General features: G+C 43.6%; 1 protein-coding gene across 4 annotated transcripts; it reads right to left on the bottom strand.

Moving 5' to 3' along the window:
• Positions 1-974: 974 nt before the first annotated feature.
• Positions 975-27,404, bottom strand: Top3a (DNA topoisomerase III alpha). 4 transcript variants are annotated; one of them, XM_047546676.1, is made up of 19 exons: positions 26,813-27,403; positions 24,966-25,025; positions 23,722-23,795; positions 23,077-23,152; positions 22,283-22,391; positions 20,991-21,134; positions 20,709-20,879; positions 20,320-20,420; positions 18,143-18,217; positions 16,966-17,048; positions 15,508-15,715; positions 12,964-13,149; positions 12,718-12,847; positions 9,759-9,872; positions 9,490-9,655; positions 7,454-7,597; positions 5,418-5,540; positions 3,511-4,223; positions 977-2,079 (listed from the first exon to the last, which is right to left on the bottom strand). In XM_047546676.1, the coding sequence occupies exons 1-19, from the start codon at positions 26,990-26,992 to the stop codon at positions 1,901-1,903; spliced, it is 3,036 nt and encodes a 1,011-aa protein (XP_047402632.1). In that variant the 5' UTR covers positions 26,993-27,403; the 3' UTR covers positions 977-1,900. The 4 variants fall into 4 exon arrangements, with proteins under 4 accessions (XP_047402633.1, XP_047402637.1, XP_047402632.1 ...); XM_047546677.1 differs by lacking the exon at positions 5,418-5,540 and having other exon boundaries at positions 975-2,079; positions 26,813-27,404; XM_047546678.1 differs by lacking the exon at positions 23,722-23,795 and having other exon boundaries at positions 26,813-26,951.
• Positions 27,405-27,465: the final 61 nt, after the last annotated feature.

Raw genomic sequence — 27,465 nt, forward strand, 5'->3', positions numbered from 1 at the left:
TACCAAGGATTGAATTCAGAGCTGCTTAACCACTTAGCCACATCCCCAAGACAGGGTCTTGCTAAGTTGGTGAGGCTAGCTTTTAACCTGTGATCCTCTTGCCTCAGCCTCCTGAGCCACTGGGACTAGAGGTGTGTGCCACTATGCCCCACTCAATACTATTCTTTTTAACCTTATTGTGCCTAATTTATAAACTTTATTTAGGTATTCATATGAAAAAAACATATTATAAGGCTGGGGTTGTAGCTCAGAGCTATAAAGCGCTTGCCTAACATGCCCAAGACCATGGGTTCCATCCCCAATACACAAAAACAAAACCTGCATATTATATGTATGTAAGATTTGGTATTATTCAAGCTTTCAGTCCCCTTATCCATGGGGACTAATGTATACAAATATAAAATGGAAAATTATTCAGTCATAAAAAGAAGGTACTGATCCATGCTACAATGTGGATAAACCACAAAACATCATGCCAAGTGAAAGAACCCAGACATAGATCATACATATCCCTCTGTTAATGTGAAACTTCTGGAATTGGTAAACCCATAGAGACAGTCAGTAAGGTAGGTGGTTGCCAGAGTTTGGGGTAGGCCACAACCCATACCTGTAGGCTGATGCTCCAGAAACAAGGCCAGGAACCTACATTTGTAGAAACCCTTGACCTTCATGCCCAGCCAGGGCACCAAGTCGTGGTCTAACTAGTAGGGGTTAGTAGTCCCAAGTTCTGAGAATTTCAGTATCTTCACTGACTGGGTAACTCACACCCCATTTCTGCTTCTAAGCTATACACAGAGCCAAACTGGTGGCAAATGCCTATAATCCCAGTGGCTCAGGAAAGGCTCTAAGCAACTCAGCAAGACCCTGTCTCTAAATAAAATACAAAAAGGGCTGGGGATATGCTCAGTGGTTAAGCACCCCTGGGGTCAATCCCCAGTACCAAAAAAAAAAAAAAAAAAACCAAAAAAGCAAAAAAAACAACAACAAAAAACAAAAACAAAAAACACGTGCACAAACCAGAGCCAAGATAGCTGTGTATCGTTCATGAGGTTTTGTGGAGGCGAACAAGGAATAAAGCTGCTCCTGGCAAATGTGGCAAATGGAAAGTTAGTGCTCTGGACCTTGGGTTGGCACCTCTGCTCCAAGGGACAAAAATGGGAAGGCAGAAGTTGGGAGTCAGTGCTCGCCACATGGTGGCAGGGAGGAAGGGCTGGGGGATGGCCACCAGGGACAGTGGCAGGTTGAGAGCTGCTTCTGGCACTGGGTAGTGCTTGTGGTGTCACTCTTAGGACTGTCACCAGATACTCTGCTGTACAGTCAGCAGTCAGAACAAGAGGCGTTGAATTCTTTATTAAGGCACATGAGCCATGGGTATCCTGGCTTCTAGATGAAGCAGAAATGAAAATTCTGCAGAAACAATGGTAGGAGGAGGGTAACTTCCTGGCATTATAACCTCCTTCCTGGGATGGCCACAGACAAGCCTTGTCCAAGTGGCCAGGGATTTTGTCAGGAGTGCAGCTCCTCACTCAGGCAAAGGCAGCCCTGGGTGCTTCTTGCTTTACTGCACAGTAGGCCACAGTGGGGAACACACAGATGCCATTGGTTATGTCTCCACTGCCAGTTTTGCCACCCCTAGATAGCAGTGACAGTTCTTGGGGGTCCTGGGGGAGCTGCCTGACTTCTGCACAATGGCTGTGTCCATTCCTGAGTGCTGGGTAGTACAGGCCTATAGTCTAGCAGAGCCAGCCTTCTTGAGAGTGGTCTACACCTTGCACTCCTTCACATAGGAAGGTCCAACTCTAAAACCTGACATTCCTATTTCAAGGACTGTGAACAGTTAATTGTTCTAGTTAACTTGGTTCCTGGTCTGAGAAAGTCGCTCTCTCTACCCTGCCTGCCCTCATCTGTTCTGAGGACAGAAAGGTCGGGTGTGTCCAGGTTGATGGCAAAGACTGCATTTCCGGGGTTTCTTTGCCGTGGACCCTGTATCCGAGGAGCTGGCCCGGGGTCTTTTGCTCCTAGCCTCTGATCCCTGTGTTTTTCCTCTGCCTCCTGGCGAGGGTAAGGCTGCAAACGTCCCTGTGGGAAGAGTCAGTGGAAGGCTAAGTTTAGAACAGATACACTGAAGTGGAAAGAAATAGATAGCCAGCATTGGGTTGGGGTTATGTGAACTTTCACATAGGTACACTCCATGAGTCAGACTCCCCATGCTCTATGAAGGACAGTTTCACAATGTCAAGATATGACATTGTCTACCACCTTATGTTTCCTACACCTCTCTCTAAAGGACCCTAAGTTCAGAAGCTGGGGTGTTAGCTCCATGGTAAAATGCTTGCCTAGCATATCTAAGGCACTGGGTTTCATCCTAGCACTGTGGTGGAGGCGGGGGAAGAATCTAAAACTCTTGGAGACACTGTTCTATGCTCAATGTCCTAATAAGTGGGCACAAATTCACCTTTATGTAGGTTCTTTTTACAGAGGCAGAAACTCAGGTAAACAGTGGCAAAGACAAGGAGCCTATCCAGCAGCCTGCTCCCTACCTTACCCGCAGGTCAGATGTTACTCTGTGTGGCCCTGGCAAAGTCTGAAGTGTGTGCATCTGCTCTGCGGTCACTTCAAATGAGTGTGTAGTATAGGATGGCTGTCTCCAAGTCCCTTGAGCACCAGTGGTGACTCCAAGCCCTGTTTTTTACCATGCCTTCTGGGTTCTTTCTGATCTGGTGATATGAGTTTAAGACTCACAGTTTTAGACTAATTCCACTCCTTTATGAACCAGAAACTCTATGAAAGTAGACTGCTGTCATCTTATAAAGAAACCTGTGGTAGAGTGGCTAAGTCATTTGAGGTTAAGTAGCTGGAACTGAGAACCAGATCTGCATAACTCCAAAGTTCCCATCTGGAGCTTCTGTGTTCTGGAGTGGCAGGGACTATTTGAAATGCCCTCACATATACCATCTACTGTGAGCCAACAGCTGGGCATCAGATCTCATGATACCCATTTTCTGGGATGCTGGTATAAACTGCATGACCCTGGGAAGGTTCCCAGACACTACCAGGGTTAATATGCTCATCTGAAGAAATGAGGCTGATGCTAATGACCTTGCTATGAGGAGAGTAGGGCTGTGGGAGAGGAAAGACCTACTTGCCTAACTTGGGCTGCTGCAGTGTGACTGTGAACAAAGCTACTTCATTGGTCTGGGCCTCAGCTTCCTCACTGGTCAAACTGAGATCATTTGAGATGTTTGCCTGCTGAAAGTGAAAGAGGCCTGCTGCAGAAAGTATATTCACTGCAGTACCAGGCACAGTGAGCTACCCAATTTATAGCAGCTACCCTTTAATTTGAAATGAAGACTGCGATTCATTACCTTGCTGGAAGTGGTCAATAAAAAGGTGGGGCAAGGCAGCGGGGCACCCCCTATGGATCCCACCACTACACTGCCCTGCTTTCTTCTCCATGTCTCTGAAGTAGAGACCACTGTGGAAACCCAACCAGGGACCTGTATGCCTTACCTGCTTTGCCTGGGGCCACATTCTCATCGACCCACTGAAAGAAGCCGCATTGCTGCTCTCGTGGCTTGGCACAAGTGTGGAACTGGCGCCCTTTGTTGGGTCCATCCTTTTGCACAGTCCGTGTGACAGCAGGCTGACTGCATAGGCAGGATGTGCTACCATCACTGCCACTGCCAGGTCTGCTGAACCCACCCAGTGAGCCTGGTGGGTTTCCCAATGAGCTGCCTGGGAACCTTGAGGTAGAGACAGGGGCCTCTCCTTCTCCAAGATGGCTGCTGTCAGCCCACAGAAAGAAGTTGCAGCTGCTGTTATTGCATTTATAGAATTGCCGGCCCTGATTGGGACCCTCCTTGCGGACAGTGAGCAGCACAGCTTCTTGGCCACAGTTGCAGGTAATGGAATTGTCTTCACCTGTGGCTGCAGGTGGCAGGAGGGTCCGGGTCAGAGTCTTTGAGGGTCCAGTCTGTCTGTTGGCAGGAGGCTGGGACTGGCTGTGCTGGCTGCTATCCATCCTGTTCAGGGACTGGCTAGCCTGCAGGTAGCCAGAGGGCTGGCTGGCGGGCTGGCTGGCAGGCTGGCTAGCTCTGGGGGGTCCCCATGAAAATCTCAGGCCCAAGATCTCCTTCAGGGGTTCATCACATCCACCAATACAGCCAACAAACTCAAGGGGCATGGTTGGGGGAAGGCTGCCACGCTTGAACTTCAACTTCAACCTAGTGAGGCCAGAAGATGAGAAAAAACATTTTTGATACCCAGGTGCCAGCATCTTTTCCTTGATCCATAGAGGTTACTCTGGCCACAGGCCTTCCCTCACCACCTCTCATGCCCCTGGAAGCTCATGGAAGGCACAAGTCACCTCCAGTCTTCACCAAAATGCAGAGTGGGAAATAGTGCAGATGAAACCAAAGACCCTTAGTTAATCATCCAATATACAGACACCTCTGAAAGGTTCCATTTCTCTACAACAATGGTTCTCAAAGTGTGGTTCCAGGGTCCCTTAGGGTTCACTCTTTCAAGGTGAGGCTGAAACAATAATAATGCTAAGAAACTGTATCTAATTTGCTCCCATTCTTCCATGTGTGCCCACCAGGGTTTTTCAGAAGTGACAATACATGCAGTAGTTCAGCTGTGGCTATAGTAGCAGAGATGGGAATCTAGTCTTGCAAAAATGCAGAGCATTCTCTTCATTAGTATTATTCTATTTCTGCTTTGGAAAGTAGTTATTTTGTCCTAAAATCACCTTTACAATTTTTGTTAGTAAGCAACACATTTGCTGTATTTTTTTTTTTTTTTTTTGGTGGGGGATTGAACTCAAGGGCACTCAACTACTGAGCCATACCCCCAGCCCTATTTTGCTGAGGCTGGCTTTGAACTTGCAATCCTCCTGCCTCAGGCTCCCAATCCCCTGGGATTATAGGCATGTGTCACCATGCCTGGCCATTTGCTATACTTCAAAAGATGTCTCCACTTTAATTTCAACATGATATATGATGAAAACATTACCCACAACAAAAGCTTTCTGGGCTCCTCAATGAGTTCCTAGAGTGTGAGGGGTCCACTGGCCAACAGGTTTGAGAAATACTGTTTGCACTAGGGCTCTGGGCTTTATGGAGGAGCCTAGATAGCTCGTTTAACACGTGAATAATTTCCTGTGCCCAGTGCTGCAATGGTATGTCTGGAAAGGTGCCTCCGTGGTTGCTGAAGGATGAGGGAGGGCTCAACCGTAGACCAGGCTTCCACCAAACACAGCAGACCTAGAATAGTCTGACTGCCTGGGCTGTTGCTGAGCATAGCTAAAGCTCAACAGTGCCTGGGCAGGGCATTCCCTGGATGCTCCCACCTGGGTTCCCGTATGAGGAAGGGAAAGGTGGTCCTGTGGTGCACTCCTCAAAAGGAACTTGACTTACCTGTACACAGGGGGTGGCTGACAAACAGAACACACACTTCCATCCCTGCTGGCCTCTAGCACAGAGTCAGGAAGCCAAATAGCTGATCGACACTCTGGAAAACCTGTGCAGCTGAGGTAGAATCTGTGAAGCAGGGATGGCTAGGGTCAAACCACAGGAATACAGAAGGTGTGTAGTGGCTGTCAGCATCTACCAAGGAAACCCTTCTTCAGTTGACTTAGAAGACCTTTATTTTTTGGAGGACACTTAACTGGATGCAGAGTGACTGGCATCAAATGGTTTAGAAAATCAAGCCTGCCTTTGTTTCTCTCATCCTTAAAAAATGAAGCAGCTATTGCTGACCCTGCTTTCTATTTAAAAAAACTACCACCAACCAGGGTCACACTGTGCACCAAATGCCCTGTGCTGGGCACTCCCACATTCTTGCTTCTTTCTCATAATAACCCAGGATGGTGTTCTGAGCACCTCAGTTTGCCTGTGAGTAAAGAGAGGCTTGGGATGATCTGGAAACGTGCCAGGAACACACATGGAGCAAGTGGGAGTTAGGCCTGGAAACCCACCTGTCTTAGGAAAGTGACTTTTCTCTCCAAAACTATACTGCTTGTTTTTCTTGCACATTTCTTGATAACTTCAGGTCATGAAACTGAGGGTTTAACTCGGCAACATGCATGTGATTTACTCAATTCCTTAGAGTGGGTCTGGGTGTGACCAGGCAGAAAACCAACTGAAGTCCAATTATTTAAATGAAAAATTCACAAACTCAGAAATTGGAATTACCGGATAAAATACTGGCATAATCTGCAGCCCGCCCTCAGTGATTCTGAGAAGTATTTCATCAAGAATCCTGGTAAAAATTCTTTTCCTTTATATTTTAATGATTATCAATCCAATTACCTACTGGTAGCAAAGAAAAAACTACCATACGATTTATTAAGCACTAAACTCTATGCTCAGGTGCTGATTAAGCCTTGAATGGCACTGGTCTCTGTGTTTGTGGGCCCACAAGCCCTGACACCCACTTCTGGCTCTGGCCACACCCTCTGCTGAGAGCCAGAGTGCTCTTCTTGTCACCAGGCTAGCCAGGTCTTTGGCTACTGGGCTGGGAGGAGTCAGGGGGAACCACCTTCCTCATTCACACAGTGCTACGGCCCCAGGTAAGCAGGGTAGAGTGGAAAAGGAAGTGGGGACTTGGGATCAGAATCTACTCACCATAGCTGCCCTACTCAGAACCAGCCCCTCAGCCCGCTAAAGTTCCAGAGTTTGTCACTCTTTAAAACACCTGTTTTGTGGGCAGTTATGAAGAACCAATGAGATGATGTCTGCAGAGCACCCTGTTATCACATCAGGCAGAGAGATGGTGCAGGGCAAAGCGTGGCTGTCTCTGTTTTTCACTTCTTTCATCATGAACTTTTGCAGTGGTCAGCTGCTGACTTGGGAAAATGGGCCAGATTGGACAACTGATCCCACCCTGATCTATTGAAATGAAAAGGGAGCTGAGATTTTCAGGCCCAATTTAGAACTAAAACTAGGCAAGAAGAAAAACTGTACTTGTTCAGCATCTACCATGTACTGGATAACATGTCTTAATTCTTCAAATCCCCACAATAACTCAGCCTTGTGAAACAGGTACTATTGTTCTTATTTTACAGAAAAACAAATTAGGAATCAGGGGAGTCAAATAACTTGTTTTGGATTATACAGCTTATATGTGGTAGAAGTGGGACTTGAATTGAAACCCATCTGGATCTGAAGCTCATGTTCCCCATTTGCCAGACTTTGGGTAAATAATGTCTATTTTATAGGGACCAAAATGCCCACCATCATTCAATTCCCTAACTACTCTGACTTCCTACAGCACTTCACACCCCAGACCCCACCCTGCTATCCTGCTAGCTCTAACACTTTGCCCAGAGACTGCCGACAGGCTTATTTTTAAATAATGACATGGACATGAATTGACAGGGCCTTTCAGTACTGGGGGGCGAACACAGCAGGTGCTAGGCAAGCAAAGGTAAAGGCAAAAGCTGGGCACTAACCCTCCATTCTTCTTGGTCTTGAGGACCATGTCTCTGTTGCACTGTGGGCACTTTCGGATGGGCTCTGGCATGGCTGGGTAGATCTCTTCTTGCTGGGCCCCTTCTGCCCCTTCCCCAAAGTACTGGGCCAAGGCCTCATCCAATCTGAAGCAAACACAGACATACAGTGGGCATCAATCAATGCAGAGAAATCTACAACACTCTCATATGCCAAGAACATATGTGAGCCTGGAACCAGCTGGTCTGGGAGCCACAAGCCTGAGCAGCAGGCAGAAAGGGGACTGAGCTCTCCACTGGCCCTGGCTCATGACTCCTGGAAGGAAATCAGCTATCGGTAGACAAACAAAAACACCAGACTGGGTCCAAACACAAACATCAGAAATATGTGTCTACAATTAATGCTAATTTGTGCAATTCTTTTTAAAAGTGGCATGGTGTGATCTGAAGGATTAAAAAAAAAAAATTCCCAAACTGTCATTTCCTACCATACATGCAAAAGACATGTGGTGGTAGAATTTCCCCCCACAACATGCAATTGTCCAGCAGACACCACTGGGCATCCTCTAACTGAATTCAATTCTGGCACTCTCTACTTGGAGTAAGTGTCAGACTCTAAATGTTGATGGTTCAGTCCCCAGGACTGTCTCAACTTCAGATGCCAGCTACAAATTCCAGGTTGTGACCTGTGCTTGGGACCAACTGGCACTGGGCTTCCCATGACCCACTCCTCAGGTTTAATTTTTTAGGGCAGCTCACAAAACTCAGGTGAACAGTCACATGCATAAGGCAAGACACATGGGAAGGGCCTCTATGCTCTCTGTAGGTATGCCATCCTTTCCCACATTTAGCTATTTGAAAGTTCTTAGAGGCCTATGTGTGTGCATGTGTGTTTTGTGGTACTGGGGTTCAATCCACTCATGGCCTTGAGCATACTAGGCAAGCACTGAACCAATGAACTATGCCCCCAGCTCTGCTTCTGGGTTTTTATGGTGGTTTTACTACTTAGGCAAGATTGATAAATCATTGGTGATCACTGGTGAGCAACACAACCCTCAGCCACTTTTATCCTCCCTGTAAGTGTGTGTGTATGGTGGGGTGGAGCTGAAAGTTCCAATTCTCTAACATTTGTTTTCCCTGGCAACTAGCCTCCATCTTGTGGCTCATCAATATGCACCCTCCCATCACTCATCTGATTAGCAACAAAGACACATCATTTTGGAGAGTCTAAAAGATAGAATTTTACATATGTGTGTGTAAACACACACACACACAATTATGTTGTATATAATTATATATTATATAAAATTATATAATATAGCTGATGTAAATCACAGTATCAGGCAGAAAACACTTTCTTTTTCTTTCTTTTTTTTTGGAAAACACATTATTTCTAACGACACACACACATGCTGCATGCTAAGTAGTCACCTTCAAATGTTCCACAGAAAATAATGGATCATACACTAGTATTTGGATTTTCTGATGTAAAAGATGGTGCTAATTCAAGATTTAACATCAAGATAGGTACAGTGTTGCATGCCTATAATCCTAGTAACTCAGGAGGCTGAATCAAGAGGATTGCACATTTGAGGCCAGATGCAGCAACTTAGTAAGACCCTAAGTGACTTAGACTCTGTCTCAAAAAAAAAAAAAAAAAAAAAAAAAAAAGGCGGGGGGGGGGCAGCTCAATGGTACAGTACTCCTGGGTTCAATCCCCAGTACTCCCCCTCCCCCCCGAAAAAGATTTAATATCAAGAGAATGGTATTTCTAAACCAAAAATCCAGAATAATTGGAGTAAATCATCCTAATTATTGTTTCTATACTGACAAACCCAGAGGAGGAAAACAAAAGGGGTAGAGCCTACATGGTCAGTTCCCCTCTTTCACAGGTAAAGAGACTACTGGTGAAGATGAACCGTGGTTAGCATGCCAAAAAGCAAGTGTCAGGAGTAACTATATCACCTTGTTCCTATTGAACTATCTCTGAGAACTCCCACTTCTCATGGGTAGATGCTACGGCCATGGCCTGTACTCACTTCTTTGCCTTAGCCACTGCTTCAATGAAAACCTGCTTGTATTTCTGCACTTGCTGCCTTAGTACCACAAATTTGTCCTTCTTTCCCTCACAGATCAGCTTCAGATCAGCTTCCAGCTCAGCCCGGAGGTCAGGCTTGGACATTTCATAGCCCATGGAATCGTAACCTGCAGGGAAAGAGCAGTGTTCTGTGAGATCCTGTGTAATAATCCTGGGGATTTGGGCAATGTGCTCTCCCTGCTAGTCACTGCAAGCTCCCTTCTCTCTTACCTTCCACAAGTCCCATGCCCAGGTGCCCTGGGAGGAACCGCTTGTCTGAGGTGAGTCCAACATACATCCGAGCTTTGATGGTCTCGATGTGCTCTGCATGAGTTGCATCAGTACCTGGAAGCCATTTCCCAGTTACTTTGAAACATCAGAGACAACTGCAGTGTCTGGGGGAACCTCAATCACACTAGGATCCCTCATGTACCTGGATGGCCTATGCAGGTAAGATAGCTCCATTAATATCTGGCTCATACTAGAAATCACAGTGGGACCTTGCTCTTCTGTCCCTTCCATCCCATCATTCATCAAAGCTGTCAACTCCAGCTTCACAACTTTTTAATTTAGGTACTAAGGACTGGATCCAGGGCCTCCCATATGTTAGGCAAGTGCTCTATCACTGAGCTACACCTCAAGCCCTTTTGAAATTTTATTTTGAGACAGTCTTGCTAAATTGCTGAGGTTGGTTTTGAACCTGTGAGTCTCCTGCTGGGATTACAGGTGTGCGCTATTGTATCTTGTTATAACTCCTCTTTTAAATTCTACCCTTCCTGGATCAGGACCATGGCTACAGCACTGCAACATCCTCATCTCCCTATTTCTAGTCTCTTCCCCCACCTCTACCCAACCCATTCTAAGCTGTGGCCAAAGGGCTCTTTTAAAATGTAGCTCTGGTCAAGCACACCTGTAATCGTAGCGATTTGGGAGGCTGAAATAAGAGGATCCTAAGTTCAAGGCCAGCTTAGTGATACCATGTCTCAAACCAAAACAAAAAGGGCTGGTGATGTAGGCTCAGTGGTAAAGCCTCTAAGTTCAATCCCCAGTACCAAACAATCAACCAAGAAAAAAGTAGCTCTGCTATTAGGGAAATAATAAAACCTCAGTGAAATATCACTTCATACTCCTTAACTACAGCATAATCAGAAAGACAGATAAAAAGTGTTTGCATGGGTATGGAGAAACTAGAACCCTCACACACTGCTGGTGGGAAAGTAAAATGTTGCAACCATGTCAGAAAACAGTTTGGTAGTTCCTCAAAAAAAGGGGTGCAGCAACCCCATTCTTAGTGGTACCCAAGAGATTGGAAAACATGTCTACACAAAATCTTGTAACATGACTATCTGTAACATTGTTCATAACAGCAGAACAGTTTTAACAACCAAAGTGTCTTATCAATTGACAAATGGATAAATATGGTCTATCTATTCAATGGAATATTAGTAATAAAAAAGATAAAAGATCTGACATGCTACAACACAGATGACTCTAGAGGGTATCATGCTAAATAAAAGAAGTCAGTTACAGGGCTGGGGATATAGCTCAGTTCATAGAGTGCTTGCCCTGGGATCAATTCCCAGCACCGCAAAAAAAAAAAAAAAAAAAAAAAAAAAAAAAAAAATCCAAAAAGACGTCAATTACAAAAGGCCACATATTATATGACTCCTTTTACATGAAAGGTTCAAAAAAGGCAATCTTACTAAGTCAGAAAGATTAGGGATTGCCTAGGGCTGGGGGGAACCTAAAGGAAGGAGGAATGGGAAATGACTGCTAAAGGGAATGGGTTTCTTTTTGAGATGAAAATGTTCTAAAACTGTAGTGATAGTTGTACTACATTGTGAATATACTAAAACACTGAACTTTATCTTTTATTTTGCAGTGCTGTGGATCAACCCCAGGGCCTCACACATGCTAGGCAAGTATTCTATTACTGAGCTACATCCCTTGCATTGAACTGTACATTTTAAATGGGCAAATTATGTAGTATATGAATTACGTCTTAATAAAACTCTTAAAATTATTTGCTAAGGCTGAGTGTGGTGGCACACACCTATAATCCCAGTGGCTTGGGAGACTGAGACAAGAGGATCATAAGTTCAAAGTCAGCTTCAGCAATGGCAAGGCACTAAGCAGTTCAGTGAGACCCTGTCTCTAAATAAAATACAAATTAGGGGTGGGGATGTGACTCAGTGGTCCAGTGCCCCTGGGTTCAATCCCCAGTAAACCCCTCCCCACAAAAAATTATTTGCTAAGAACTTAAGTCTATGTGGTTCCCTCATTTAGAAATCTTCGCTGGACACACAAGGCCCTGCAAAATTGGCTCAAATTATTCTTTACCCTCATCTTATTTGACTTTTCATTTTACACACTCCATCCATAGCAGATGTGTGTTTTCCTATTTCCATGTCCTTCCTCAGGCTCTGCCTAGGCTGGATTTGCCTTCATTGATCAGGAAGGGTCACTATATGGTTTCTGATTCAGCTCAAATGCTAGTCCCCTTTCCTGCCTGCTCCTGCAGAACCCATCACATTTTGCTGGGTTTGGTTTGTTTTCTGGTAGACTGAATCCTTAAAGGGAAAGATTAGGTCTTAATTCTCTTTGTGTCTCTAGTGCCTGCCACTCACACTACAGTTTCAGGTTGAGGGCTGCCAAATGTGATATTTCAAAGAATGAAGATACAGATTTGAGGACAAACCTATCATTTTAATTGCTGATAACTTATTTGTTGCTCTTAATTAAAAAACAAAACAAAACAAAGCAATGATAAAAAAAAAAAAAAAAACCCAAATCCCCATGTGGGCTAATGGGCACTCCCTGATCAGTCTTGAGCCATACATCACACATATGGTATAGTGTGGGGCTTAGAAGCAATGGCTGAAGGGTAAGGATGTGACTCAGTAGCAGAGCCCTTGCCTATTATGTAAGAGGCATGGGTTCCATCTCCAGCACTGCAAAACAATCCAAACTAAAATTCAGTAACCCCAAAATTACATTGGCTGTGGAGTTATTTGGACCCAAATTAATAATGCACACATTTGGTGACCCCAGGTACATTCTTAACCTCTCTAGGCCTGGCTTTAACTATTAAATGGGGATAAGAAGGTAGCACCTGTGCTGAGAGGTGACTGGGAGCCTGGTACACAGTTAAGTGCCTGAGAGTTACAAGCTCCCCACATGAGCTACTGACCAATGCCATGCTTCTCCATGAGGGCGATAAGGTCAGCCTCGGTGAGCAGTTGTGGTGGGCTGGTCTCCCCATCCACCATTTCCACGGTGCTGGGCTGGAAGCGGGAGCCTTGCTCATAGACAGGGAGGAGCTAGAGAGAGTAGCAGGTGCAGAGATCAGATCACAAATACTCTGTCTGCTCCATCAACCAGCATAGGTCTGGAGTTCCACTGTCCTCCCTCTCCCTGGGGCCCACCTCCTTATCACCTTGTCACTCCAGTGATCATATGGATACACGTCCAGGTAGTTTCGGGCCAGAATCATGAGACCATGGGCCACAAAGCGTTCCTGAGCAATGTCAATCTCCACAGTAGTCTCCTGCCCCTGAGCATCTTGGGAACAGCAAGCTAGAAAATGACGAACGATGAACTCATACAGTCGCCGTTCGTCTCCCTGAAGAAAAGGAAGAATCTCTCCAGAACCAGCATCTTTCAAGGATAGCATCATCATCAGTAGTTTCAACCTGGTTTATGCCACTGTCAATCTAAAGCTCTATACAATAGGCCATGTACTCCTTAGGGCCTACACCAATGTGAGGCTAGGCAGGTCCTTGGGGAGTTGATGGTTTTTGGTTGATAAACCTCACAATCCTATCAGTCAAAGGCAAGCAAGGGTAGTCATTATTTCCTCTGGCCCAGGATGGGTTTTTCTGATGTAAATTCAACAGAAACAGAATTTCTCTGAAAGATAAGAATCAGAGTAATGCTACAACTGGCTGCCTGAGCCAATGTCATGCTTGCACTCAAGCAAAGATTTATTGGGGTGAATTTGCATCAATCAGGTAAGAAAGGATTCAGTGAGGCTAAATCTTCCCATGAGATGTTCATACTTATATCTAATAATTCACCTTCTAAGAGGTCATTCAGAGGAGTCAGGCATAGTGGTACACATGGTGACTTGGGAGGCTGAGGAAGGAAGATCTCAAATTCAAAGCCAGCCTCGGTAACTCAGTGAGACCCTGTCTCAAAATAAAATTTAAAAAGGGGACTGTGGGATATAAATCAGTGGGTAAAGCACCCCTGGGTTCAATCTTTTGTATCCACCCCCCAAAATTCATTCATTCATTTGTAGGAAATAATTGAGATCCACACAAATATTTATGTGTAAGTGTCATCATGTGTCAAAAAGTTGAAAATTAAATCTTAGAAAAACACATATGGCAAAATAAATTGTGGATCACTGGTGTAATCATTTACTTACTTACTTATTTATGGTATTAAACACAGAGTCTTGCAAATGCTAGGCAAGTACTCCACCGCTTACTATTATCTCCAGCTTTTTTTTTTTTTTTTTTTTGTACTGGAGATTGAGCCTAAGGATGCTTAACCACTCAATCACATCCCCAGCCCTTTTTAAATTTTTTATTTTGAGACAGGGTCTAAGTTGCTTAGGACCTTGCCAAGTTCCTGAGACTGGCCTCTAACGTGTTCCTCCAGCCTCAGCCTTCTGAGTAGCTGGGATTACAGGCATGTGCCATTGTGCTAGGCCCCAGCCTTTTTCATTTTATTTTGAGACGGGGTCTCCCTAAATTGCCCAGGTTGACTTCAAATTTTTAATCCTCCTGCCTCAGTCTCCTGAGTAGATGGATTAAGGTGTGTGCCACCATGCCCAGCTTATACATTATACTTTTAAATGCTGCAGCATATGGGAAATGCTCATAATACAGTATTAGAAAGTTTTTATAACTATAAGAGATTATACTTTAACTTGGCCTCTTGAGTTGCTGGGTTTACAGGTGTACCACTGCGCCTGGCTGCAAAGGTATTTTTTTAAATTGGAAAGAATATGTGTTATTAAAAGAAGAGCAGTCAGGCATGGTGGTGCACACCTGTAATACCAGCAACTCAGGAGGCTGAAGCAAGGGGGATTACAAGTTCAAGACTAGATTGGGTAGCTTAGTGAGACCCTGTCTCAAAACATAAAATAAAAAGGAGTGGGCAGGGAACTCAGCAGTAGAGAATTTGGTTAAGAGTCATGAGGTCCTGGTTTCAACCCCCAGTAGTGCCAAAACAAAGAATGAAAAAAACCAAAGTTTACTTAGTGGTAGATGCAAACAAGGTTACATAATAGCTGCTTCCCACAGTGCTTACGCCCCAGCTGAGGAAATGACTGAACCACTGAATGGCTGAGCAGAGGTGATTGTGAAATGCTGGAGAGACTGCAGTAAGACAGTGGGTGGTAGGAAAGGTTCTGAAAGGTTATGGAAACTGATCCAGTCTTGGAAGATGGTTAAGGCTTTTTCTAGGTAACAAGGAACCAGCAAGGCTAGGAAGCTAGTAAGGGTATGGAGGCTCTGCAAGGGCATGGGGGAAGGTAGGTCGCCTTATCTGCGTCTATATGAGGGACTGGTGAAGAAACAGCAGAGCTGACCGAGTGGAGTCTACCATGGGGACACGGGTGGGGTAGGGGGTAGTTGTTTGGAAAACCAGGAACGTGACTGTGTCTAACACTAACTTCTCTTTTTTGAAATGGAAGAGATATTTCTTTTTTTTTTGTATATATATATTTTTTAGTTGACAATGGACCTTTGTTTTATTTATTTACTTATATGCGGTGCTAAGGATGGAACAAAAGGTCTTTACACATTCCAGGCAAGCACTCTACACTGAGCCACAACCCTAGCCCCTGGAAGAGATATTTCAACATCACTTATTTTCCAAAATCAGGGCCTGTAGGACAAATTCAAATCATATTTTGATCCTCAGCACCTGCCACTGGGTTCCAGCAGGTTGGACACTCAGAGAAACAAACCTGCAAGTTACTGGTGTATTTGGTGGGATGGATGGGAGGGTGAGCTTGATCAGACTTGCTTCCATTGCGTGGGGTGGGGCCACCCCGCTCGAGAATGCTCTGGGCAAAGGCCCCCCAGTGTGGATCTGGAGTCTGCTGTTCCACCAATGCCATCAAGTTTAGGTCTCTGGGGAAAATGTTTGTTTCTGTTCGGGGATAGCTGATATACCTAAAAGGAAGGTAAACAAATGAGAAAGAAATCACTAAACTCTTCCATTAGTCTGTAACAACTTCAAGTCCCAGGACACACCTGCAGTCAACCATCAGATGTAGCCAGCTCAACTGAAAAGCACTTAAGTGATCTATGCTGAACAAAGGTCAGAGATGGGAACTCCTGCCAATGGAGAGTGGAAAGCAGTAAGTTTTCTGCTGGGTCACTTTGAGAAGCCAAAGGAGACTACAAAGGGACAACATAAGACAGGATAAAGGCCCAGGACTCTGCAACAGCCTTGTGGCCTAGGGCACATCATGGGCCTCTTAGGGTTGGTCTGTCTGACAGAAAGACCCTACGCGATGTACAAGCCTTCCTGATCCAGTCAGTCAATAGTGCACTTCTGTAACTTTCTTAAAGCATACCAAGAACAGTGCTGTCTAATAAAACTGTAACATGGACTCTATGTAATTAAAAATTTCATACTAGCCAGCAAAAAATTATTTAGATAGGGGCTGGCAATGTAGTTCAGTGGTAGAGTTTGTGCCTAGCATGTGGGGTCCTGGATTTAATACCTAGCATTACAAAAAATAAGAAAAAATATTGAGATAGTTTATATCTTATTTCACACAAATCTTCAAAATTCAGTTTATATTCATGTTTACAACATATCACAATTTGGATATGTTAAGCACTCGAATTTCAAGTGCTTAACAATCACATGTTTTGACAGCACAATTAAGGAACCTCAATGCTAGGGTGCTCATCATCCCTCAGGAAGGGTGCTGAGGGGTTAAGAATAAGACTTTGTCAGCTTGGCAGGAGGATCATGAGTTCAAAGTCAGCTTCAGCAATGTTGAGTTGCTAAAGAACTCAGTGAGACCCTGTCTCTAAATAAAATATAAAATAGGCTGGGGATGTGGTTCAGTGGTTGAGTGCCCCTGACTTCAATCCCCAGTACCCTCCATCCCATCACACCAAAAAAGTATAGGACTTTGGGCTGGGTGTAAGATATAGCTCAGTGATATAGCCCTTGCCTAGTGTGCATGAGGTCCTAGATTTGATACCAGCACTGGGGGGAAAACAAAACAAAAAGCAAAAAAAAAAGGAAGTTCAATTTATTTATGGGTTCTTATATTGAAATGCCTTTTCTGTCAGAGCTGGGAGATATCTAAACAGTTTGTGTTTCCCTATAAGATCTATTTCTAAATTATTCCATATACAGATAAAGATGTAGCAAATTCTACTGCCAAATACAGAATATTTACCCTTGGGTGTACAGCTTTTCAGCAATCCTCATGGTTTCTTTAGCGTTTATTTTCAACTTGCGAGAAGCCAGCTTCTCCAGCTCCTAATAAGAGGGGCAATAGGCATGTTAAGGTATAATGTATGAGTCAGGACCTGCCATGACTACATGATGTGTTTTTAGGCAGGTCTGGTTCCTGCAACTCCAGCTGTTGTCATCATGCTGAGAGGGAAAGACTGTGTCCAGGGAAGATTTCTGGAACTTCCAGCAGATGCCAGCTAGCAGTTCTCTGACGTGCAATCATGAGACTTTCCTGGGGAGGCAGAAGATTCAAAGGTCCAACCACCAGAAAATGTGATAAGAGTAGGCTGGGATAGAGGTTGAAATATGCATTTTTAACCAACAGTCTAACAGACTGATGCTAATGCATGGTAGTCTGAGAATCACACTCTGGAAACTACCATTCAAGTCCCAGGAAATTGCCCTGGAGGATGAAAAGTATTCTTTAATACCTCCTAGGGAATAACCAGCTATTCTTTTCCTTATGTGATACTATGACAATGCTCCTGACGATAAGTCAAAGCACATCTAACCAGCCAGGAATAAAACAAATACTTTGGGCTGAGAGTATAGCTCAGTGGTAGAGTACTTGCCTAGCAAATGTTTACCTTGTGTGAAAACAAACAAACAAAACCCCAAAACAAGCTACGCCAATTATAATGCTATAAAAATATACACATAAAAATAAGAAGCTGGGTGTGGTGGCACACACCTATAATCTCAGTGGCTCTAGAGGCTGAGATGGGAGGATCACAAGTTCAAAGCCAGCCTCAGCAATTCAGTGAGGCCCTGTCTCAAAAAAAAAAAAAAGGCTGGGTATGTGGCTCAGTGGTTAAGCACCCCTGGGTTCAATCCCTGGTACCCAAAACAAGAGAAGACATCAAAATTACATCATTGATTTCATTAGGATGGGAATATCATGGTTCATCTGTCATTTCTTCTTGTTTCTCCAACCTCATATAATGGACTTATGCTGCATTTATTAACTTTAAAAACAAAAAAGCTGTAAGAGACAAAGAAAACCCATGTCTTCCCCAAATGATCTTCCTTCCACTGGGCCACAGCCCATGCAGAACCCCAGTCCCAACAATAGGAAGTAATTGTTCTCCAATGCTTGGAATAGTCTGTCTGCAACATACCACAGTGTCCAACGCTTGAGGCCTCCACTTGCTCTTTGGCTTAGATCTGATCTCCACCACAGTCGCCAGGGGATCCTAGAAAGCCAGGAGAACAAAGACTGCATTAACCTAGGGATGTGTCATCTGCAGCCTGCCTGTAACAGCTGCTGCCTACCATTCCAAATCATGGTGATCACCAGCAGAGGGTTCAGTCACAGCCCAGGAGGGGCCCCCATTTAATGACACTCATATTTGACAGTGTGGTGGACACCATCATCCCCTTCCCACTTAAACCAAGATTCTGAAGGGCAGTTTTACAAGCCTTAAGGTGCCTACTTCAAAGATGACAACATACCAATCTATTTATCTCCCAAGTTTAGTTTTGTATCTATACCTGCATAGTATTGTGATGGGCTGACAGATCTGACTCCATGAGAATGTTATAGGCCAGACTCTAAGAGAAATGACTAAACAGACTCCATTTTGCTCTGAGACTCCATGTTATGTAGGAAATAAGCTTCTCACATGGGAACACCCCACCTCTGTGCCCATCATCAGTTACTTGGTGTGACATGTTTAATAATATACAATGGCAACTCCTATGTAGTAAAGAATTGCTCTCTTTTGATTCCTATTGCTCCTAAACAATGTACCATGTGAACAGTGATTGTGTAGATGTTAGTAAACATTCTTTAGTTTGTAGCTAAGGGTCATTTTGATCCACTTCCCCCGCTGTCAATGATCTCATGATGTTAATGTGTAATTTCAAATCACAGCAACAGACACTTATGATTAATGTGATTTTTGGTATAAGAACCCCTACAACCCTGTGGTCGGGGCTGTTCTCCCAACAGCCATTTTTTGGGGCATTGTGTGAGACAGTTAGCTGGCCAGCTTAATAAAGACTCTCAAATTTGGACTTCTCAGTGGTGATTGGTCTGTTCTTAAGTTGTGCCCCATAACAGTATTACTTTTTTTTTAAATTTCAGGATAATACAGAGTTAGAAATAGGAAAAAACAGATAATACAAGCCAGAAAATGTAAAACCAAATTTATATTTCTAACAGAATGTAAATAAACAAGGAACTCCGTTTAAGTGATTTGCTAATGAAGATATTTGTATATCACAACCCAAATTTCTTCCTCTCAACAGACTGGGGACAAGATGCTCTTTTTGAGGGGCTCAAAGTATACTACCTGTCAAGTATTCCTGCATAATATCCTAGTGAAGGTGCAACATACTGGGATCCATTCTAGTGGATTGCCACTCAATATGTCTACTGTGTCCATGAGCAAGTTACTTCAATTTCTCTAGTTTCCTTCTCTATAAATTTGGGATGACATAACTGCTCTCACAGGATTATTAGGATTAAACAAAATGGCATTTAATGGGGTGGTACATACAGGTGCTTAATAGTTATCATTCCATTTATCAAAGTATTAATAAACCTGCCAGGAGCATACCATAAATTATCAAACCTAGTTATGTCTGAATTTTACTTGGGCATCCCTGTGTACAGGCCCAGGGTTAAACCATGCAAAGAGGTGCTGACCTATGGGAAGTGACATCACACAGTGCACAATACCTCTGAGGGGCAGGAATGTGAAGGTGGGGTCCCAGTTCTGTCATGATCGGCATGGGGCCTGAGTTGGTTGTGACACTTTGCAAGTGCTCCTTTTTCTATGGGACACATTTTTCCCACTCAAATGTTGCTTCTTAGGCCTTTCGAGACCACTGCATCTAGAACAGTTCCTGCCATGCCCCCAGCCTTTTGCTTTATTTTTGTCCTGAAATTTATCACTATGTAAAATAATTTGTTCATATGACTTTCAACTCTCTATACTCTCTCAAGTAAAGGATGAACCAGGTGCTGTCTTAACTCCCTGCCAGCTCTAAGAATCCATGATCTAGTGGGTCTAAGTTGACCCTAAACTCTGGTGACCATATGTGTACCAGGAGGAATTTTAGTTGTATACATCTCAAAATTTCTGATTTTATCTAAAAGTTCTGCAGATATTCCCCCTGTACATTTTTAGTGCTATTCCCTGGGTTCTGGTCTTGCCCTGAGATGCAAACTTAAAGGCAGTGTAATTAAGTGGAAGAATGGGACAGGCTCACTGCTGCCAACAGGGAGGGTATGGCTGGGCAGGTATGCAGAACGTTTCTTAGATCATTGAACTCTCAAGGGACTTCTTACCTCCATACACAGCTGATAGAGGACGAGACAAGCTGTGTGGTTAAACAGACGATGCCTTTTCCAGTTGAATTCTACGGTACCATCTTTGTGGTCATGAGTTACTATTAGTAAGATAAACAGAAACGCTGTCTCAGAGAAGCCATGTGATATGACAGACAGGAAAAGGTGTATTATAGTACAAATCAAATGATATAAGGAGGAGGAGTTCTGAATTACTAAGGAAACCAGTGGATTCTAAATATTGTAATGGGGCAAGGTGAAGGGCAGCAAGCTTAAAAACAAAACAAACCAATCCCCCCCACAAACATACTTAATTAATGTTATTAGCACTTTCTTGTTATCCCTGGGCCTGTAGTTTTCATACCATGAACAACATCCCCCAACCTTACCTTTAATCCTGTGGAAGATTTCTGGCACAAAAGCCTGAATGGCTTTGAACCTTTCTACGACGAAACCCAGTGTTGGGAACTGGCAGCTGCCATAGCTAATGAGCTGCTCTGCTAGCACCTGGGGAAAAATCTTCTGAAGTCGCAGGGTCTGGAACCTAGTGAAGGCAGCTCCTGGACAGTGACAGCAGATGGAAGGAATGAGGAAGTGATGGATGATGAGGTTACTGGATTTACAACCCAATACTAATATGCCTCAACACAGAAGAGTCCCTGGCTCCTCACCAATTCTCAGGTCCAGCTCCTGCCTCACGTCCACAGCATCACTCACTCTCTGATCAGGTTCAGTCAGGTTTTCACAGGCTGTCCTGACAGCACGTGGCGTGATCTCAGAGAAACGGGCTCTCAACACTTGTAGACCAGGCTTCACTATACAACACAAAGGGTCACCAAGGTCAAAATCAAATCACAGTGCACTCATTGCAAAGGGCTCACTCTCCTAAATCACCTTCTTGAAAGGCAAACCTGTTCAAGAAGTTGTAAGGAGTTCACTTCACCTACTAGTTTAAATTACCAGGATACAATATCAAAAAGGGAAATATGCTGGGTGTGGTTGCACAGGTCTATAATCCCAGTGACTTGGGAGGCAGAGGCAGGAGGATTGGGAGTTCAAAGTCAGCCTTAGCAACTTAGTGAGACCGTGTCTCAAAAAGTATAAAGAGTTGGGGATGTGGTTCAGTGGTTAAATGCACCTGGGTTTAATCCCTGTCTTCCTGACATCACTACAACCTTTACAGTATTGCTAGAAAAAAAGAGCAGGGTCAATTTTACCTATTAACTAAAATTCTTTAGGTAGGGCTTTTCAGACTTTACTTTTACCTATCAATTAAAGGTCCTGTGGGGGAATTTCATTTCCCTTCAAGAAAGAACATAGGACACCTGTTCTTGAAAAGAACATCTGTTCTTGAAAGTTAATGTGTTTAAATTCTCAGAAGCTATCAGAACTTTTGACACAATATCACTTAGGCAAAGTGTCAACCTCACCCTCTGAGCCGTAGAATGAGTTGCTCATCACTTCCTCTAAGTTACCTGGAATGGTTAACTCTGTTAGAGCCATTCAAATTCATGCCAACATCTATTCACTCATTCATTCAAGTGCTAGGGAGGGAATCCAGGGGGTTTGCATATGGTAGGCAAGTGCTCTACCATTGAGCCACATTCTAACCTAACAATGAATACTCAAGCATTATACAAAAAATATGGAGAGATTTAAAAAACAGAATTTTATAGATTTTCTTTGTACTTTCCTTATGGTAAAAACATTCTTTTGCACAAATTCAATATATAATTTTAAGAAATAAAATACACTATTTGCTGACTCATTTAATCCTCACAGTAGTTCTAGGAAGCATGTCAGACTGCCCTGACACTGCATATGAGGAAGCTGAGGGTTCAGTGACTTGCTCAAGGAACACAGCTGGTGTGACTCCCACTGCTTTGGGAGGAAAAAAATATATGCAGAAGAATATAGCTCACTTGTATGGAAATGCAGAGAATGTCAATAGCATCAGACTTACCAGCCTTGCACACATGGATAATCTCAAACCCAATGTTTTCACCTTCTCTGTCACAATCAGTCCAGATCACCAGGGCTTGGCACTGCCGCGTTTCTCGTTCTAGAGTTTTCTGAAGATAAAGAGCAGTGAAAGCAGAATCCAGAGCAATTACTTGATACTTCTGCACTAATGAGAACTGACTGAGGATCAGTGCTGTTCTTGGAGTGTGCCAACTTTAGAGCAGTCAGAGAAAACTGCTCATAACAATGCTACTGATGGTGTAGTCACCGGTACAATCCTCCAGACTCATAAATGAGTCCCTAGAAAACCAAGGGTTTAGTTGAACTTCACCAATACAATGAAACTTACAATTCAGCTCTAACACACACTTCGACCTCTAGTGGTTCTAATTATGTGCTGATTAAAAAAAAACTTCACTGAGTTTCATCCCAAAGTTTCCCAGTTAGCAGTGAACTACCTACAGGTGCCCTAAACTGACAATTCATTGTTAAATGACTTATACTTTGTAACCTCTTCAGTCTATTCTAGAGGTGGGATTGACACTGGAATTAATAATTTAACAATACTTACTTCAAACACCTACCATTCATAAAAAGCTTACTTTAGTCCCTTGGATACGGAATTTTAAAAGCCTCATTTATACAATGGGTGGAAATAACATTTTTATCATGATCTGGGGTTTGTTGCAAAACCTTACATCCAAATGCCAAGGCATTAAGACTACAGAAATTATTCGGTGTAACCATCTGTGGTAGTTTCAACTTTAGTGCCACATGTCTTCTAAAACATTTTACCTTGATGTCTATAAAATTCTCTGGGCAGTACTTTTCAATTTCTGCTTCAAAGAGAACAAGGGGGTTGCAGCTCTGCCTAGAAAAGAAACAAAAGCACAAGGAGTCTTACCTCAGCACTGATGGAGAGTCCTCTACTCTCATAAGAACACACCATTCCAATGGACTCATGTGTGAACCCCCAAAATGGTTCAGAAAAGCCTGGCATGGTGGTAAGTGCTATAATTCTAGTTACTTGGGAGGCTAAGGTAAGAGGATAACTTGAGCCCAAGAACTTGAAACCAGCTTGGACAAAATAGCAAGACTCCATTGCCAAAAAAAAAAGGCCTAGAGAATTAAAAGCAAAGCTATTACTCTGCACAGACCACTGTTCACTCTCCCATGAAGATGAGCTGCTATGATATTTTGGATGCACATGTGCAACAGGATAAATGCACTCCAATGACTATGTGAGAGGGTCTGTTTTGGGGGAACACCTAAGAGTGGCTATTTATTTTAAAGATAAACATTTACCATGAATCAGATAAGCCTAGGTCATTTTAGTATTATAAATTACATAGTAACATCAACATGCCTCAAGATTCCTGTAATAGTTTTTACAACTTACTGTAATAATCAGAAAGTGCTTCCCCTAGGAATTGTACTGACCATTTTCGAAACTGCATCTGGAAATCATGAGCCAGTAAATGTCCAGAAACTGAAGTCATCACCATGGTAACACTCTGAATGATAACAAAATTCAAGTTAATCTTTTTGCACTTACATTTTGCCAAACTGTTCAAATAAAAGGTAGGAATTTCTATTTTTTAAAAAAAAAAAAAAAGCAAAAATTAAAAAAAAAAAAAACAGCTAATTGTCAGACTGGGGGTGTAGCTCAGCAGAGAGGATTTGCCTAGCATGTACAAGGCCCTGGGTTTAATCCCCAGTCCTACAAAGCCAAAAAACCTAAACTAAAAATAGTTGACTGGGAAGAAACAAACATGTATAATAAATCTTCAAATCAAAAACCATAGTAAGATAACCACCACTGTAATTCTAGTATCACAACGCCTTTTATATCACTTAAAGTTTTCTCAGAGCTGGGGTTGTCTGTCACTCAGTGGCAGGGTGTTTGCCTAACATGCATGAGGTCCTGGTTTCAAACCTCAGTACCACTCATACACAAACCAAAAACCAAAACTCCTCAAACTACTACACATTAACTTCTTGTAAAACAGCTGATATGGGACCACATGATATTAAAGAAACCTCCTTCTAACTTATAAAATTATCATCTTTAACCAGGAACCCTTAGGAAACAAAACTTATTCTATTTTTGGTGGTACTTGGGATTGAACCAAGGTTTTGAGCACTGAGCTACATCCCCAGCCCTCTGTTTTTCATTCCACTTTGATACAGGGTCTCACTGAACTGCTCAGGCTGGCCTCCAATTTGCAATCCTTCCACCTCAGCCTCCTGAGTAGCTGGGATTACAAGTGTGCACCACCACACCCTGGGGGGGATATGATGTGGCAACAAGAATTGAAAGGGGCACTCTACCACTGAGCTACATCCCTATCCCTTTTCATTTTTTATTTTGAAATGGGGTCTTGCTAAGTTGCTGAGGCTAGCCTGGAACTTGTAATCCTCCAGTCTCAGCTTCCCAAGTAGCTAGGATTATACGCATGTGCCATTGCACTCAGCTAAAAAAGTTATTCTTAAGACAGTGACATATTTTACATATGGTCAGGCTGCCTAATTCTCGACTGATTAAAACACAAGCAATTAGGGAGGATTTACAGTAAATAGTTGCTCTTTCTAGCCATAGCTGAAAACCAAAAGAATATACACCAAAATGGCACATGGACCTGAAACCCCACCTCAGCTTCAGGACAGAAATATTTAGCACCTACCTGGCCATACAGATGATAGTCAAATTCATAGATCTTGTTGAATTTAGAAAGTCCTTCTCTCTATAAAACAAAAAGTAAGTAAAAGCTATAAACCATGTGAAAATACAAAAGATCCTAAGCAAAAAGATCAAGCAAAACTCAAATAAGGAGGAATAGTAAAAAGCAACACTATTTCTTGTTGATTAAAAACTAGGCTAAATTACTAAGACTTTTTTTTTTGAGACAAGGTCATGCTAGCCTCAGTTGCTCGGATTACAGATGTGTGCCATTGTGCTGGGCTAGAATCCATGGAATTTTTATTCTGGAAGGTAAGCTTGAGAAGCTAAGATAACATCTTTTCATAGATGAGAAAGGACTTGTCCAAGGTCACATGACAAATTAATGGCACTAAGTGCTCTCATTCAGATGAAAAGTCTGTTTACCATTCATTCTTCCTTCCCCCAACATTCTTATGATTTCAAGATCACACAAGTGCATCAATGACCTGGTGACCACAGTCTAGTCATTCACTTTTCTGAGTCTCAATTTATTCTTGAATAAAGTTATTTCTGTATTTCCTTCTGGCTCTGAAATTCAATGACACCATGAGCACAGTCAGAACCAAAATTGAGTCTATGAAGCACATCTGATGCTCCAATTGTGGATGAGCGAGACCCTCTCTGTGTAGGTCCCACCTTCCCAACTGGCATTCAAAGCTGTTATTCCTGGGAGTTCTGATACCAGTGCTGAACAGAATAGAGGAGAAAGGCCACCTGAGGACTAGGAAATGTAATCTCTTTTGTGAAATCTTTCCCAGACATCCTCTCCACAATTCCTTTCTATGCTTCATTTCTAGATCTACTAGTCTAGTAGACTGTTTTCCATCAGTCCTATAATATATCACCTCCTTAAGAACAGTGGGCAGGGCTGGGGTTGTGGCTCAGTGGTACAGCACTTGCCTAGCATATATGAAGCACTGGGTTCAATTCTCAGCACTGCATATAAATAAATAAATAAAGGTCCATCAACAACCAATAAAAATATCTAAAACACACACACACACACACACACACACACACACACACACACACCGTGGGAAGGTCCTATTCATTTATCCCTAAAACAGTCTGCTCCATGGAAATCATAGGGTCAGTGTGTATTGAATGACACAATCCCTGCCTTTAAGGGACTTAAATTTTAAGAGGAGTTAATGATTTAGCCATGGTTACCAGTTTTTTGGTGCAGTTGTATGGCTTTGAAATAGCAAAGATGTTGAGGGAGGAAGGAACAACGGTCCTTCATCTGTAGGAGTAAAATCAAGGTTGACTTCCTTCTAATCCCCAAATCTTATAGTGTTGCCCCATCAGGGTGCAATTAGACAAGAAAATCAAAAGGACTGCAGAATGCAGAGGATGTGGCAGAGAAAGGAAAGGGACTCGGTTGCTGAGGAGCCATCAGCCAAGACTTGAATTTCAAGTTAGGGAGTATGCTAAGGGGTTTCCAATTGCACTGAACTTTAGAATCAGAAGGAAAAAATATTAAAGTACAGATTTCCCTAGAATCACTCCAGACCAACAGAATAGCCTACGTTCCAGGAGTTTAAGAGGATTGGTCAAGTTTGGGAAAACTTGTGGGCAAAGATCAAAGGTTTTCAAGCAAATGCGTGGCATATCCTAACTACATTTAAAAATGCACATCAGTCCAAGGAGAACCTGGGGCTTAGGAAGGGTAGACACGAGGTTTCTGTAACGGTCTGGGCGAAAGACAGTGAGGCCTCAGAGGTGGGAGAAGACACCTTCATCTTGCTTATGAACGCCCACTACGCTGTCCAGCTCAAGGCGCTAAGCCTAGCCAGAACACTTTCTTACCCGCCTCATGCGACCGTTGGACAGCAGGTCGGCGATACCCTTGGCCGCGTCATTTTTCTCGGCCACACAGAGGACTTTCCGCACGCCTCGGAAGGCCACTTCCATGGCGGCGCTGGACAAGGCACGGCCTGCGGGCTGTCCCAGCCACCGGAGCGCGTATCGCGTGACGAGGAAGATCATCCCTAGGCCCCGCGCCCGCAGTGGATCCCGCTCCACGGATGCCTAAGCATATCAGGCAAGTTGGTACCGCGCACCGCAAGGGAACTAGATCCTCTGGGAATCGGCCGCGCTTTCCTGCTGTCAACCGCAGGCCTTCGGGGTGCCGTCACTGTGCAGTCTCCGGAACGCTACCGCCTCTACACCCAACCCCGCACTTCAGTGTCCCGCTTCCGTCCGCCTTCCCGGGCTGCTTCCGCCAGGCGCGCGTCCCACAGCGACCACGAACTACAACTCCCAGTCTCCCCTACACTCCCGGAACTCTCCTTCAAGCTTTTTTTTCCTCTCCCCTCATCCCCGCTCTGCCCTACTTTCCCTTTATTCAGGACAGTGGTTGATTAATAGGGCTCATCCTTGGAAGGGGCCGGCTGCCGGATAGTCCCTTTCAAAGCGCTCTGTCTAATCTTTTTCTCTCCAACTCAGACCTGGCGCTTCCG

The sequence above is a fragment of the Sciurus carolinensis genome, chromosome 3 (assembly GCF_902686445.1).
Source record: "Sciurus carolinensis chromosome 3, mSciCar1.2, whole genome shotgun sequence".
Lineage (NCBI taxonomy): Eukaryota > Metazoa > Chordata > Mammalia > Rodentia > Sciuridae > Sciurus > Sciurus carolinensis.